This window comes from Neolamprologus brichardi, chromosome 12, assembly GCF_056152115.1.
Source record: "Neolamprologus brichardi isolate AB-2024 chromosome 12, ASM5615211v1, whole genome shotgun sequence".
Lineage (NCBI taxonomy): Eukaryota > Metazoa > Chordata > Actinopteri > Cichliformes > Cichlidae > Neolamprologus > Neolamprologus brichardi.
The window spans coordinates 19,494,594-19,509,609 of record NC_142115.1 but is presented as its reverse complement, the minus strand read 5'-3'; the positions used below and the strand labels follow the sequence as shown (position 1 = coordinate 19,509,609).

At 42.1% G+C, this 15,016-nt stretch overlaps 2 protein-coding genes across 3 annotated transcripts; both read right to left on the bottom strand.

Annotated features, from left to right (window-relative positions):
- Nucleotides 1–992: 992 nt before the first annotated feature.
- On the bottom strand, nt 993–11,317 carry plekha2 (pleckstrin homology domain containing A2). Of its 2 annotated transcripts, none has more exons than XM_006784190.3 (12): nt 11,087–11,317; nt 8,515–8,675; nt 8,329–8,385; nt 7,873–7,921; nt 7,646–7,743; nt 6,429–6,560; nt 6,165–6,254; nt 6,009–6,077; nt 5,769–5,839; nt 3,395–3,458; nt 1,819–1,896; nt 993–1,701 (listed from the first exon to the last, which is right to left on the bottom strand). In XM_006784190.3, exons 2-12 carry the CDS (start codon nt 8,653–8,655, stop codon nt 1,258–1,260), a joined length of 1,293 nt encoding a protein of 430 aa, XP_006784253.1. In that variant the 5' UTR covers nt 8,656–8,675; nt 11,087–11,317; the 3' UTR covers nt 993–1,257. The 2 variants fall into 2 exon arrangements, with proteins under 2 accessions (XP_006784253.1, XP_006784254.1); XM_006784191.3 differs by having other exon boundaries at nt 993–1,629.
- Nucleotides 11,318–13,025: 1,708 nt separating this feature from the next.
- si:ch211-113d22.2 (uncharacterized) lies at nt 13,026–14,949 on the bottom strand. Its single transcript, XM_006784189.2, has 3 exons — nt 14,804–14,949; nt 14,341–14,454; nt 13,026–13,813 (listed from the first exon to the last, which is right to left on the bottom strand). The coding sequence occupies exons 1-3, from the start codon at nt 14,850–14,852 to the stop codon at nt 13,596–13,598; spliced, it is 381 nt and encodes a 126-aa protein (XP_006784252.1). The 5' UTR covers nt 14,853–14,949; the 3' UTR covers nt 13,026–13,595.
- Nucleotides 14,950–15,016: the final 67 nt, after the last annotated feature.

Here is a 15,016-nt window from a genome sequence, read left to right as displayed (position 1 = left end):
AAACAATTAAAAATAATAATAATTTCCTGCCCTTTGCCATTTCTGTAATACTTATATTGGCCATGAGAGGGTGACAGGTCCCACTGTGCTATGTTCTAAGCTAAAAGCATTTATGTTAATTTCTTCATCCACTCTTAAAAACAAAGCACATATATTATGTCTTAAGAACTTATCTAAAGTTCCCATCTTGCTTTTCTTTTGACGTACGTAGGTGGGTTGGGTTTTCCCAGCATGCTGCGAAAAAACATGCCAGCGGACACAAGCTGAAGTAAATTGTGTTGATACAGATGTTATCGTGCACACAGTCATTAGTGTTACTCTTCTTCGCATCAACTGTACAATCTTCCTAGTACCTTAGAGTTGCTGTTGTGGAAGGCGTGTCAAGCCATGGGTGAACTTGTGTGCTCCCTTTAAGACACAATAATCCAACTAAAGGGAAAACATGTCTGGCTTTGTCTGCTTTAAAAATGGAGTGTTGGCGTAATGTGGCTAAAATGACTATTGCAAGAGCAAAGCCTTTCAGAAAGAGAGCAAATAGATGACATTTAGCAAAAAGTGAATGAAATGTAAAAAAATGTTAGCCATTCTTAATTCATACAAACAAGAGAAGAAACAACAGAGCAGCTCTAGAAATGGATCACCAGATTTTTTTTCCCCCTTTTCTTGCCTCTGAGGGTTTTCATGGCAAAACACATGAAAGACAACAGGTATAAAATGCTTGTTAATTATTATGTGAAGTTTTTCCACACATGATGCCCCTCAAGAGCAAAGGAAAACACTGTTGGCCCGGAAACAAAAAAACAGAAACACAACCGTCTGATACATTTAAACACAAAAACAAGCTTGGACATAAAAATATATTGTGAATGTGAACACTTGTAACTGGGGTGATAATGGGGTCCTGCTGATAGGAGCAAAGCAACAGAATGAAAGGTGTGTGCCATCATTTTACAGTCGGCAATAATCAACAAAATCATTCAAGTTTTCAGAGGAAGTTACACTTAGAAAAAAAGGAAAAAGAAAACACTCCGTCTTATCTGTTCACAGTCCTGTGTACAACAAACACTATGCCTCTTAGCCTTCCTGCAGCCGGGTGCATCCTTCATCTGTATAAGTGCTACTTCACCAGTAGGGGGCACCAAGCTCATGGCCTGGCATTGAGGCAGGTGGTCACAGTGGCCCTTCAATAGGAGTCACATTCATTTAAAAACAGGTGTCAGCACAGCCCACGCAGGAGTCTCCTCAAACATCTATGGATTACACGTCTGTGGTGCGGATGCTGTCGTCATCCAGGCTGAAGGGAAAGCTGCAGCCGGTTTGAGGCTGAGGCTGCGAGCGGTGCCTTCGACGCCCACTCGCCGCATCTGCTGATGCTGTGAGCATCCCCAGTCCACTGGCCGAAGGTGCCGGATGTGTGACGGGGCAAGGATTTTGGGTAGAGAGGGAGTTTGAGGAGGAGGAAGCAGATGAGGAGGTGGACGAAGAGGAGAGTGGCACAGAGCTGAAGGCGCTGTCCTCATCCTCGTTATCCATGATAGACGGTTCACACGATGGAACGGGTGTCCAGGGCTGCCATCCTGGCGCCACAGAGCAGGACTTCACCAGCTGAGGTCTCCTATCTGCTTCACTCTGCGAACCACGAGATGTAGAGGAAGGATTGTAACTCCGATAGCACGAAGAAGCACGTTTAAAAGAAAAACCCTGCAATTAAAGAGACAAAAGCATCCCCGCTGTCAATCGTAAGCAAGGATTTACACTTTTCTCCCAATAACTTATAGCTAGAAGTAAAGAATTATCCATTTCTGAAGATAGAGTTACCTTAGAGGGACCCCTGAAATCCTGGATCTTCATCTGAATGTCCCTGATCCAACCATGCATTTCCTCTGGCGAGTCTGTCTGTAGAGAGAAAGGGCCCATGTTATGTTTCATGGTAGCTTCTGTGCCTGTTACCTGCCCTTTAATAAGGCCAAAACGCAACAACAGCAGTCGTCACACGGCGCTGTATACTGTAAGGTAAAGACCCAAAAATCAAACAATGCCCTATGAGCAACCATCTGGCAATGGCGGGAAGGAAAAACTCATTTTTAACAGGAAGAAGCCTCCAACAGAACCAGGCTCAAATTACCCAGCTGCCAAAGGCAGAGCACCAGAACTCGCTTCAGCAGGTAGGGAGGCATCAGCAAAGATATTGCTGGTGTTTGACAGCAACGCAAATATTAATCATAAAAATAGAATGGGAGACAGAGCTTTCAGCTTCCCTCGTCTTTGGAGCAAGCTCCACAGACAAATTCCAAACTGGCAACCCTGGACACTCTTTTCCCTTTTTGATAAAGCTTAAACTTAGGATTGGCTCACATGACCCCGTACCCTTCCTGAGTTACACTACAATACGTCTAGGCTGCTGGTGTGGACTGAGCATTTCTTCTTTACTCTCTGTGTTTATACACCACTTTGCACTTAATCATTAGTTATTAATAATCTCTGGCTGTCTTTCCTCCTGTCCCCCTTTCCCAGCCATAACTGGTCTTGGCAGATCGCCACCCCTTAACCTGATTCTGCCAGAGGTGTCTTCCTATTAAAAGCGAGTTTTCCCTTCCCACTGTCGTCAGCTGCGTGCTTATAGGGGCTCGTCTGATTGTTTGGGTTTTCTATTATTGTAGTGTCTTCATCTTATAATATAAAGCGCCTTAAGGCAACTATTATTGTGGTTTGGCACTACATGGGAATTGCCTGATGTTATCAGAAAAAAAGCTAGAACAGTACTCAAAAATTATCCTCGGTGGTAACTGTACTTATTGTCATGTGTTTATGTTTGGAAAGAATGCACGACAGGAGATCACTATCCGCTCTCAAGCTATTAAAGGTGTGTAAGGACTCCAATATTCATCTTTATTTTAGCTTAGATCACTTTTTATTACAGTGTCCACACACGGAATGAGAAGTTGTGGTTATCCTGTTTTTATTTACTTCAGTTTATTATTTGTTTTTCACACTTCCTTTTTTTTCCTTGCACAAACAAACAAAAGCGCTCATGCCTGCAGTCTGTCTCTATCCCCGCACTTCCTATCTGATCCAGCCCCCAACGCCTCCGTCAGCTGTTCTCCCGGGGGAAAGGAGGGGGAACGGATATTATTGTTGTTATGGTAACAGATGGCTGTGCCCCTTTCACAAAAACAAACTTCGCATGCGCCTTAAAAAAGCGACTGCGCCACACTTCAGCAGCAGAGCATTTAGAGAAAACATGTCGACAGATCAGAACGGTGTCACCAGGGAATACAGAGGTTCTCTGTTCTTATTCAAATATCTAAAAATACAACAGGGACATTCCCTTCATTTTGTGAATGCAGGCCTTTTTTTGATGCGTGTTGTATACAAAAGGAGAACAAGGTTTTACCTGAATGTAGAACGTTCGGTTACTGGTGATGATCTCAAAGAGGTTGTCTCTAAGCAGGAGCTCCCTGATGGATGCAAAAAGTTAAAACTTAAAGCAGCTAAAGAAAGGGACAAAAGCTAGAGTGTGTTTTAGTGTCATTTACAATACTTATACATTCAAGTTCAGCAAGTATATACAAATGAATCTAATAGGTTCGCAACTGAAGCTCAACTTCGAGCCTAAAGTGACTAATTATTAAGGGAGAAAGAGAGGTTTCAACAGAGGGGGAAAAAACACTGTAACAGTGTATACAATAAGACGGTAGACATGAAACTAAAGTTTGTCTGTAATGTCCATTTATAAAAACTCCAAAAACTCATACTAAAGATCTGAAAAAAATATTTTCCATGTATTTTTTAAGACCATCCACAACTTCTCCAGCTGTCAAGTTGTATTCAGTGGCCAACTTTAATACTGGATCATGAGCTAAAACTATATAAACCATAAACTATATAAAACTTTATCCTGCACTGATATTTAAAAGGGGACCGATGATGACCATTTGCAGTTCCAGTTTTTCTTGGACTCTTGATTACAGTAGCTGTGAATTTACAATACTAAATCATTCTTAATTTTCTGCAACAGTTCATAATATGGCCAGTGACTAAGGAGGTAATCCCCCTGTAATTAAATTGAATTTCTACGTATTTTATTTTAAAGTGTAATCTAATTATATTTACCGACAAATACTTAAAGACATGTATACCGAAAGTGCGCCTTATGTGTGAATTCTGGTTTTGCTTACTGACCTCGAACCGATTTTATGTGGTTCACGGCACTCAAACATCTGTCAAAAAATGTCTTAGTGCGCCTTTGGTAAGCAACGAAGCCGCACCGCTTGATGGATTGTCGGAGCATTACGGCTACCGTAGTCAGGAGCCTCGGAGTAATCTGGGTCCAAAACTCCGTCCGATTCAGGTCCCAAAGTCAAACGTACAATGCAGCATCACTGAGACTTAAAAACTGTCTAAATTCTTTCATCATTAATAAAATGATCAGCTTTGTTGCTTTACCAGGTGTAACAATTAAGTTTAACATCCAGGCATCCATGAAAACAGAATTTATTAAATTTAACAGAGTTAGAAGTTAGCAGGCAGTTAGCTCGCTAGTTTCCACCGAAACATCATGTTCTGACTGAGAAATTTCTGAAAAAATTAAAAGGTACAGCTCTGCTATAACTTCCAACATAAATGAAGACAGAAAACGAAACAGCAGTGATGTTTGTACGGTTACTGAAGTTGGACTAGCTGGTATAATAATGATGTGCTACGTGATCGCTAGCATAACATAAACAGTGAAGCTGGAGGATAAATGCTAATGCTTATTTGCTTAATGCGCCTTATGGTCCGAAAAATAGGGTACACTAGAATAAAAAGGGGGTAACAAGACAGTTTTCTAGAGGAAACAAAAAAATAATAATTATATTGTAAATAAATCTAAGTAGTGCATAACTTGATGTATTTTACAGGAAAAAAGACAGAAATGATACTGTAAGTAATTTTAGATATTTTGTAATTTCTTGGTCGTTTTATGGATAAAAATACAATATTTCCCTGTCTTATACTGTACTTTTTGGGGCACGGGCCATATTATGAAGTGCATTTCAGTTATGCAATACTTAAAATTACTGTACGGCATAAAATTACTTACACAGTGTAATTATTTCAGTGTTTCCTGTAAAATCCTGACTTGTTAACACCTTTTGGTAGTCTACCTACGTTTAAGCATTTGTAGGGAAATATAATTAGATTGTAATTTCAAATAAAAAAGTTCAATTTAATTACAGAGGAATTACAGTTTTAGTCATGGGGCGTATTATAAAGTGTAACCCAATTTCCTAATACTGAGTCATAGTGCAGTTCCTCAGTTTATCATCTGTCTAAAGCTATTTGTTTTTGCTCACTTTGAGCCAGCTCTCTTCTGATTAGCTGCCTCTCGCAAACAGAAGGTTTGGGCAGCAGGTGAGAGGAGCTTCTCTGAGAAGGCTCACAGAGTTATGAGTAGAAAAAAAATAATCTGGGTTTAGATCAGACTGAAGCCTACATGTTTGGCTCATAACGATCACATGTTGACCTCATTATTTCAAACTTTCACTACCTTTGTTCACACCATTTATAACTTATATTTAAGGGCCCCTTTTAAAACCTGTGAAACTCATCTAAAAATGATAAGGATAAACTTGTCCATACATGCAATGCAACACTTTAAAACCGGTTAAGAGTGCATCATCTGCTCACGTGCAAGTATTCACAATTGTTTACATAGTATAGCGATAACCAGACAGAGGGAAAGCAAAAATGCTGGCAGACTCAGACAACTTTCATGTTTTACTCACCCCGACTTGACGAGGCATTCATGCACCTTCTGAATGTCCCTCAGTGGAATAGATCGGATAAAATCTTTCTCCTAGGACAGATTTTTTGTTTTTGTATTATTGTGGGTTATTTTTTAATGTTTTGGCTGCTATAACACTGTAGTTTTCAAAATTTTGGAACAAAAATATTCAGACAAAGATAACAGTCACTCTTAAGCATGTAGAAACAGGGGCAAAAACATGAAAACCCTGGTTTCTCACCGACTCAGTCTTGTAGTAATTGACTGCGTTGTCATCCAGGGTGAAAAACCGCCTCTTCCAGCTCTTCCTCTGAAACACATACCACATTACCATTTCCACACTCATGCTGTTTTTTACTCAGACTCAGTCTCAGTCTGAACCTGTTATGAGACTCACCACATTTCCCTGTTTAACACAGTAACCACATCTCAGCAAACCCGGCCTGTTGCCCTTCCTCTCTCTCCCTTCCGTCTCTTCATTGTCGTTCTGAAACATTTCATGAAAACCATCTTTATTATCACTTTAGATATCATGGTCACGGAAACCAACACTGTCGATAACTCAGACTAGCTTAGCACACCGCATTTTTGTGTGCTTTTGCCACAGTTTTGATTCTTATAATGCTAAAAAAAAAGTGTGTGTGTGGCCTATTCATTTTACCTGAATAGGAGTGTGCACCACCACGCCGCCAATAATCTCAGCCTTGTAGGCCTGTTGTCTCTTCCCTCCTTGAGCGTCACTGATCACTGTGGTCACATCAGGCCTCACAGGTGCAGGGCAAGACTTAGGCACCTGTGAACAGACGGGACACCTCTGAGAGCAAATAAAAGGACTTAATTGTTTAATTTCCACAGCCGCTCTTCCTCACTCTGGGAATACTTTCTTAGTCATACGCTCGCCACAACACCGTGACTGTTTTACTGCAGAGATAACTGAAAAACACCTCAAATGTGATCTGCTATGAGAGATTGCAAGCTTTCTCAAAGTCCACCGATGCACGAAAGCGCAACCAAGTGTATCCAAGCAAATAAAGCCCACTAGACATGCAGATATTAGCGTGGGGTGTATATCAAGTAGGGAGCAGGAAAAGAAGAAAAACAGATTTGCAGGTGCATGCTGGTCATACAGTAAAAACAATAGTAGGGCTGTGTGATGCTGTGCTGCATTTTCTGCTTTCAGAGCCGTTATCTAGCCTACAGTTTCCCAAAACTGGTCATACAGCTGAATCATTCAGCTAAATGTATAATTTTCTAATAAACTGCAACACATCTAGCTCAAACAAACAAATATTAAGAGATGCATTTTTTACCCCCCCCGTGCTACTTTTATTCCTGCAATTACATCATGATTTCCTTTTTTACACTCGCTCAGAAAAAGAAAAAGAAAAGATGAAAGAAAAAAAAGGCGGCAGAGCAGCCCTGCCCTCGATGGGGAAGTGAAAAAGAGTGAACAGTGCTGCTTCCTGTGTCAGTGAGCAGGTGAGAGAGGCAGAGAGACACTCTTCTCTGTTACCTTCCATCAGGAGACATCTGAATATCACTGATCAACGAGGCTCCCGGACATTTCATTGAGCTCACACAAATATTATGCAAATACATATGAACAAGTTTCGACACCTTCACCGCAGTGACGTTTGTGTTAACACTAGTCTTCTTGCACATTCACAGTTTCCTCATTCAGCAATGTGTGTGTGTGTGTGTGAAGGGGTATCTGTGGGCAACGGGCTGGCATTTGCAGCCGCCTGGGTCAAACTGGTTTCAGTCCCACCGCAGCAAAATTGCAGCTTCCTGCACTCAGGTGGAAACAACCCCCACTCCCCCACCCTAACATCACCAATAACTGCTAGATCAAGCATTTTCTCATGTAACGGCACTTACTGTTATCTTGCTGGCCTTGTTGAGAGCAGCCACCCAGTCTCTCATGTCGGTCACATCATTGGCTTGCAGGAAGTACCGTCGCGAAAGTGCATTGATGACTGCCGGAGAAGAAATCATTTCCGTAAATATCCACATTAAATGCAATGGACAATACTATCACATATGGGAGATTGTGTGATTGTGAACCATTTCATCAGCGTCACTCTGTTCCTCCCTGAAAAACTCACCAAAGCAGAACTCTGTCTTGGGCTTTTGCTTCGTTGTAGCTTCACTCACCTGAGGATAGAAGAAAAAAGAAATGTGAATATAAACTGAAAGGAGTGAAAAAAAAAACAGAGGAATAGAAGATTCACATTTTTGACATAGATCTGACTGAGTTTCCAGGGAGAAGCCGTCAGCGCTGCAGTGCAGAGGAGCCAGATGTCATTATCTGTGGTTACCTCAGTGAGAGCGCTGACATCTGGAAAACTTCACAGCGTCTGCCTCAGCTCTGCGCTGCATGTGACCGTTAACTAGAGATAGCTCTGACCTCTTTGTGTATCTATGAACTCTTGCACGAATTTGCATGCTATTTGTGTGTATTCTGTGAATTCTTGTGTGCTCGCATTTTAGATATCTAAGTTGGTGCGCTGGACTTTACTGTATGCAACCACACTGCGGAGTCAGTCATGAAAGTGGTTTACCTTAGAGATGTAGGTTAATTTCAGGCTGCCAACAGAGCTGGCTCCACTGGGCAGGTTCTGCATACAAACACAAATACACAGACTTGTCGTTGGCTCAGAGTCCAAGGTTATATGACCACTATTGGTCAATTTCATTTCCTCTTGCTATTTGTGAAAGTGTGGGTCGTGCATGCGCGTGTGGAGCACCTGAGGGTTGTCCATATACCACAGCAGTGCATTTCCCTGCGTGTCAAGGATGAAGTATCGTCTCTGGAAGCGGCAGCTGTTCTCCTTCTCTTCGATGTCCAGGAAGCCGCACACACGGTTCAACCGGTCCACGTACGGCATGCTGTCGATATCACATATCACTGAGGACAGACGGACAGTTAGGAAGAGAAAGATTCGAGTGGGATGGACAAAGAGAGACAACGTGTGAAGGGAGCAACAGGAGGCAAAGACAGGCAGATGTGGAGGATAAATCATCTTTCATTTAGTGTTCAAGCGCACACAGGCATGCATGCGCGCACACACGCAGGAAGAAATAGACCACTCGCACTCAGCAGTTTTTCATGTGACGTGATTGAGGCTGTGCAGCAAACCCTGAAGCCCGAGGCTGAGCTGAGGCCCTCCACCACAGCCAAAAATTACAGACTGCACTCATGATCTGCACACACGCACATTTCCATTGGCCAGAGAAGAGAGAGGAGCAAGGAGAGAGGAGAGGGAGGAAAGGCAGGGAGCGAGGGAGGGAAGAGAGAAGATGAGAGGAGGGGGAGAAAGCTGGTGAGATGTGTTCATTGAAACAATGCCATGCGTGTGAATCACCAAGCTGCTGACTGATTCCTGAACACAGTCAAGGCTCATTCAGCCCAGAGAGCCTCAGCTCTATAGACTTTCAATGACATTTTATCAATTGGCAAACATCTCATAGTATTTATTTTTCTAATGGGGAACCACAAGGCTTATGGCTTCATTTATTTTCTTGTCCTCCTTAAGTTGCCAAAGGAACTTTCACTGTTGACGGAGCCTCTTTTGCATCTCTGTCAACTAAATGTGAAGTAATCACAAAGACAAACTCCAAAGTTGGATGCACCCAGTAAAATAAATAATCAAATAAATTAATAGATCCATTTGGAAGATCCTTACTAGATTTGAATCTATGGAAAAACTTGAATGTAATGAGGCCACAAAGGTAATATGATGGCAAACTAGGCCACATCTGTGACTGATCTTTTTATACAAGACCAAAAATTATAACGTGACAGTCATATAAAATACATAATCAAGACTGAATGGCCGTGCGCCCTGCCAGTACTTTTTTACGGGCTCGTCCTGGCTCGGAAGCCTTCAGGAGATGGAAATTATCAACATTTCCATGAAAATATTCAGACAACCCGCTCAGAGGAACAGAGGACAAACACAGACTATGTCTTCACCGTGCCGATGAATCTCCAGTGAATCTATTTTTGAGTTCATGGGTAAGAAAATGTTTCATTTTGAAACTGCTTTGAAAAAATTAGTGGGTTGTGCTTCTGATGTGTTAGTCTGCTGCTATTTAAATAGGTCAAAGATACAGAGGCGCTCTACAGAAAGTCTTGGTGTAATGGAAAAATGAAAACGATGCCACAGAGGTCAGCTCTGACAGTAGCACACTCCCCACACATGCATCCATGTGCACAATAAACCATTTTGGGCATCAGAAAACATCTGGCTTAGCCATTATAAAGACAAGCAGCGGCGAAGCTGTGGCATCTTTGGTAAAACTACATTGACAAATGTCATTTCAACTGTCTTTACATTTCTATCAAGTACCTTAGCTTTGAAACGTGGCAGGATAATATAAACAGAGCAATCATCAGTTTGTGTGCAGGAAAACAGAATGTACAGATCACAGCAGCGATATTAATTGACTTATACCACATCCAAGGTAATGAAATGAAACCCACCTACAGCACCTTTACATATCTGCTTCATCTGTGTGCAAACACAACACAGTCTGACAGAAACTGATAGTAAATCTCTTAGACCAATGTGTGGCATGTCTGAGAGGTTTAGTCATGTTCTTCTTAATCGTTGGGGGAACTTGTTACAGACATATTACAGCATCTTTTTTCTGCCTGGTAAATGCTTTACTTTGTTCTCAGATTTATCAAAGTTCACCCCAGAGCTGCTAAAGACAGGCTCGGTAGTTCTTCCTCTGGCATTTGAGTTAACTTTGAGGTGTGCAAAACGGTGAATAGCTCCTTAATAAAATAAAAATAAAAATACAGTTTGTTGTGTCATCAAACAATCTGCACCCAAGTAGTTTCAACACTCCCTACAATCACTTTTATGTAAAATTTAATAAATAAATAAAATGATCTTAAAGGATTATACAAAAGCAGAAATCCGGATCTTGAAATCCGGAACACAATTGGGGGTTTTTCGTCTAGTCTGGAGCGCTATTTTAAGATGTTTGGCATTTTCTGGACCAGTTAATCGAGCAAATCGTTTAACTGACAGTAAAAGCAGCGGCGTGCAGCACGCCCCTGGATACCAAGCTTGACTGCCATGCGCGTGCATGTCCAACGTGATTATGAGCATGCAATGAAAAGTGTCAAAATGTGATCAGGCGCAATTACTCAGCAACACCTGACAGACATTACATTTGTTCAGCTCAGATGACCTGCACTGACTCACCAGATCCAACGACTCAACGGCCAGCCACACCTACTGTACCGCGCGCGCGCACACACACACACACACACAGTCACAAAGTACCCCTGTCGACTTAACTTACCCGCTATGGAGAGTCGGCGTGCGCCAAAGCCAGCGCCCCGCAGGGCTACGAAGCAGCGGAGAGAGACGCGAGTTTGGTGAACAGAAGCATGCTAAATAAAGTTTTTAAAACCTAAAATAAGCCGTGGATATTCGCAAGACCGGCGTGCGTGAAACTCCGACACCCTCTTCAATTTGTTTGTGTGATCCGATTACAGAAGACTTGTCCTTTTTTCCGGGTTGGACGTTTCGTTATTAGAATAAACCAGCCCCGGATGTGATCTATGCGTCCCATGAGCACAAGCAGGGCTCTCCTCCTCCTCCTGTCTGCTGTTGCTTTAATCTGAACAGGTCTTTTTTCTCTGTCACACACACATACACTACTTTTATCTTCAGTTTTAAGTTGCAAAAAAAACGACAAACACGAGACGCTCAGATGAACCCGGTAGTTCACATAGAACAGCTGAAACGGAAGGGAGTGTAAACCTGGATAAACAGGAATACGAGACTCAGTGTCATTACCGCTGGTAGGTGAGGCTGACAGGTGCGAGATGTTATGCCAAAAACAGTTGGTGCTTTAAAATATATATATGAAGTAAGCCTAAAGTTAAAGGTTCTCCACCAAAAGCGGAGCTGTTGTTCAAATTTAAAGATATTAACTGCTTCACGGGAACCCTTTAAAATGCTGTTTCAAACGCTTTCAGACATTAAAAAGGAAAAAAAAAAAATCAACTTCGTCGTGTAGTTGTAAGTGTATTTGCTGATAGATCTCCTCTGCAGACCTTTAACCCCATAAATTCTCGTGTCACATGACCACAGTGTCATCAATAGCAGCCGCACGCCTGCATGAAAGTCCTGCATTATTTAGATAAAGAGAAAACGGTCGGTTATGCCAATTAGTGCGTGCTATTGGAAGAGTTCAGTGTTGTAGCTGCATGTGATCCCGTGCAACAAAAATATGCAAAACATATTCCATGAAAAAGCATTTGTGGTTATCAGACTTATAATTTACTAACCTTATATCCCGAAGCACGACCGTTGAAGCACAACGACAAAGCACTAGTGTAGCCCAGTGCTATCAGAGACAAACATCCAAAGTTAAAGAAGACACATCAAAAGCAAATATATGCAAGTGTGGAGGAGTTTAAGGCTGTCAGTCAAAGGTGTTCATGGAAATTCAGGCTTTAAACTTGTACAGAAAGGATCCTTTTTAACACATTACCTCATATATAAAACTTTAGCAAGTATCTTAAATTTGTCTAACTTGCAAAACAGCAACTTCAGTGTTAAATGTTGTGTAAAATAATAAGTCATCCATTTGACATTGCCACAGGATGTAAAGAAACTCAGCGTATTCTAATAAAATGCTTAAAGCCTGCTTTATTCCACCTTTACACAAAAGTGACCACAATTGAGGTCTGTGATAAAACACTTGAGAGATTAAAAAAAAAGAGGGCTTAAAAGGTGAACTGACCTGACTTCTCAGTTTCAACATCTCACTCCAAGTTTAGTCAAGATTCTGGTTTTAAAGTTTTCACACATGTAAAGTCTCTCCTGGATCTGAGCACGACACCTTTGTAAGTGCTGAAATAACAAATATCTACATTCACAGGAGGGATTCTGTGCTCACTTTTGTTGCTTTCGGCAAAAATTGTGTCCTCCTGTTAAGAGGAAGTGGTTGCACGTCATATGACCTGCCTCAGGACTGAGACCTACCTCACTGATTTCATATCCTGTGGCGACTGCACAGAAATTAACTTACACTGTTGCAAAAGGAAGCTTTGAAGTTTCAGCAGACCCTTCTGTTGCTGCTGAAAATCACAGACTGAATGTTTCCTTTACTGTACAGAAGACGCCCGAGGTGTGCTTTTACATCAGAGACATTAACATAAACACAAATTTAGTGAGGAGCAGTGTGCCAAATGCCACAGTTTACCATGCACTGCACCCACACACGAAACAAGGGTGTGATTAGGTCTTTATTCAGACAAGCTTGCATACAGATAACATAAAGCATCATCACAGACAATTTTAAACCTTTTAAATCAGTTTCAGATTACCATGCGAAAGAGATTTGTTTTGTGGTTCTATGGTGTGAAGCAAGCTAGCTGTGCACTAAACTAGTGAGGCACCCCAGCACTTAGTTACCAAAACCACACCCGAGTCCCCCCCTGGGTGCATCAGAGCTGTGAGCTGTTCTTAACTTTGTACACATTTATTCACCACAAACACTCCCCAGGTTCAAATCCTCTTAAATTTAACAAGCTGCTACAGAGAACAAGGGTACTGTTTGAGAGGATGATAACTTAGACAAAGGAAGCTGCTTTAAAGCAGCTTGTACCTGCAGAACAGACCACACTCCCTTCCACCACAGCCGTCAAAAACCCTCGTTAAAACTTGATATTTGTCACAAACCACATGAAACTCTCTGCAACTCAAATCCCTTTTTTGAACTTAAAAATAAAACAGATAAAGAGGAGGTGGTGAATCACTGGAAGGAAAACAAAACAAAAAAAGGGAGGAGGAGGAATTTACAGCTGACTCAAGGCCATACGCAGCAGCAGGGCTGTGATCAGCAGGACTGGGCTGGAAGAAATTGCCCCTGTGCTGTTGTGATGACCACCGTGGCTGTGACTCTTGTGGGGCCCGTTACAGTCATCGCCAAAGCAGCAATGCATCTTGGCTCCGGAAGTGCCGCTGTTAGCCTTCTCACAGAAGGCCTTGTATGTGCACGACTTCATAACTGTGTCTGAAAGAGATCGGGTCAGAGAGGGTGATGGGTAAGCTGCGCTGAAGTAACTGAAGACTTTCCAAGCACGCAAATGGACACACACATAAAAGATGTCATGTGACCAATATGTGAAAAAAACTTTAGATCATTTTAGTGCATAGAATATCATCGGATGCATCTGATCTGTTACAAATTCACTGTGAAAATAACAATCTCAGATTTTTGTTACCAACACAAAAAGGTCTTGCCACAGGCCCCTTCAGCTAAATGCACGAGAAAAGAGAAGCGGCTAAGTGAGTTTTATTAGTTTGTGGTTTATGGATTTTAATATTGACTAAAAAAAACTATTTTTATGGAAATGGAAACTGTTTGAGCACTATTTTAAGGAGCACTGGTTTCCTGAATCTGTGACACAATCAAGCAGTGGGTTGTCAGTGTCGTGCTGACCTCTAGTGAGGCACTACTGTATCCAGCCACATCATACTGGTTCTGCTTGTTTTTCTGTGTGTGTTTGTACATGTATATGTGTGTGAGTGTTTACTCACTGGGCCCTGTGATGGTGGAGCAGGCATCAGCATACTGAGGACAGGGGGTGGAGCCCTGACGGTTGCAGTCTTCCTCATTGGACGCCACGCATGTGTGACATTTGAGAGCATGGCCTTCACAGACAGAACAGGAGAGAGTGCCTGGCTTGAGACTAAGCATGCATATTCAAAAAGTGGCTGCAAGCATGCAGATATGCAACCACCTTCTTATTAGTCCATTCACCCGTACACACAGGTGTAAACACACACACACACACACTGAGCAGAGTATCCAGCTTCTGTTGCCTCCTACAATTTGAGACTGGGGAACATCTGCACACACTCAAAGGTATTTAAGTATGTCCAACAGACAGGCTTAATTTGAAATATAGTGACTAATTCTCCCCCCAAAATGGATTCTCTCCACCACAGTCTCCAATTAGTATGTAATCAGCAAAGTTGATCCCTCCTCCTAAAAACTTACTGTGGCAGGCCAGAGAGATGAGCAGCAGCACAGCCAGAGCAGTCTTCATGGCAGCAGGGCGATGGGTCACTGTGTCTTTTCAAGAGTCCAGAGAAAGAGTGGATGAGCCGAGATGAGCGTCTGATGGAGGAGACACGGGAGGTTGAGGTGGAACTGGAGGGGAAGGTGTCTGAGGGCATTAAAGTCTTATCGTTGTAATCTCCATCTATGATG

Bases quoted from the DNA above. Each gene is read 5' to 3' on its own strand.
- si:ch211-113d22.2 (XM_006784189.2), bottom strand. From the start codon at position 14,852: ATGAAGACTGCTCTGGCTGTGCTGCTGCTCATCTCTCTGGCCTGCCAC. The intron at 14,455-14,803 runs GTAAGTTTTTAG...CTGTCTGTGAAG, and splicing joins CATCTCTCTGGCCTGCCACA to GCCATGCTCTCAAATGTCAC. The intron at 13,814-14,340 runs GTGAGTAAACAC...GATCTCTTTCAG, and splicing joins CTCCACCATCACAGGGCCCA to ACACAGTTATGAAGTCGTGC.
- plekha2 (XM_006784190.3), bottom strand. From the start codon at position 8,655: ATGCCGTACGTGGACCGGTTGAACCGTGTGTGCGGCTTCCTGGACATC. The intron at 5,840-6,008 runs GTGAGAAACCAG...AATCTGTCCTAG, and splicing joins ATTACTACAAGACTGAGTCG to GAGAAAGATTTTATCCGATC. The intron at 1,702-1,818 runs GTAACTCTATCT...CTTTAATTGCAG, and splicing joins ATTTCAGGGGTCCCTCTAAG to GGTTTTTCTTTTAAACGTGC.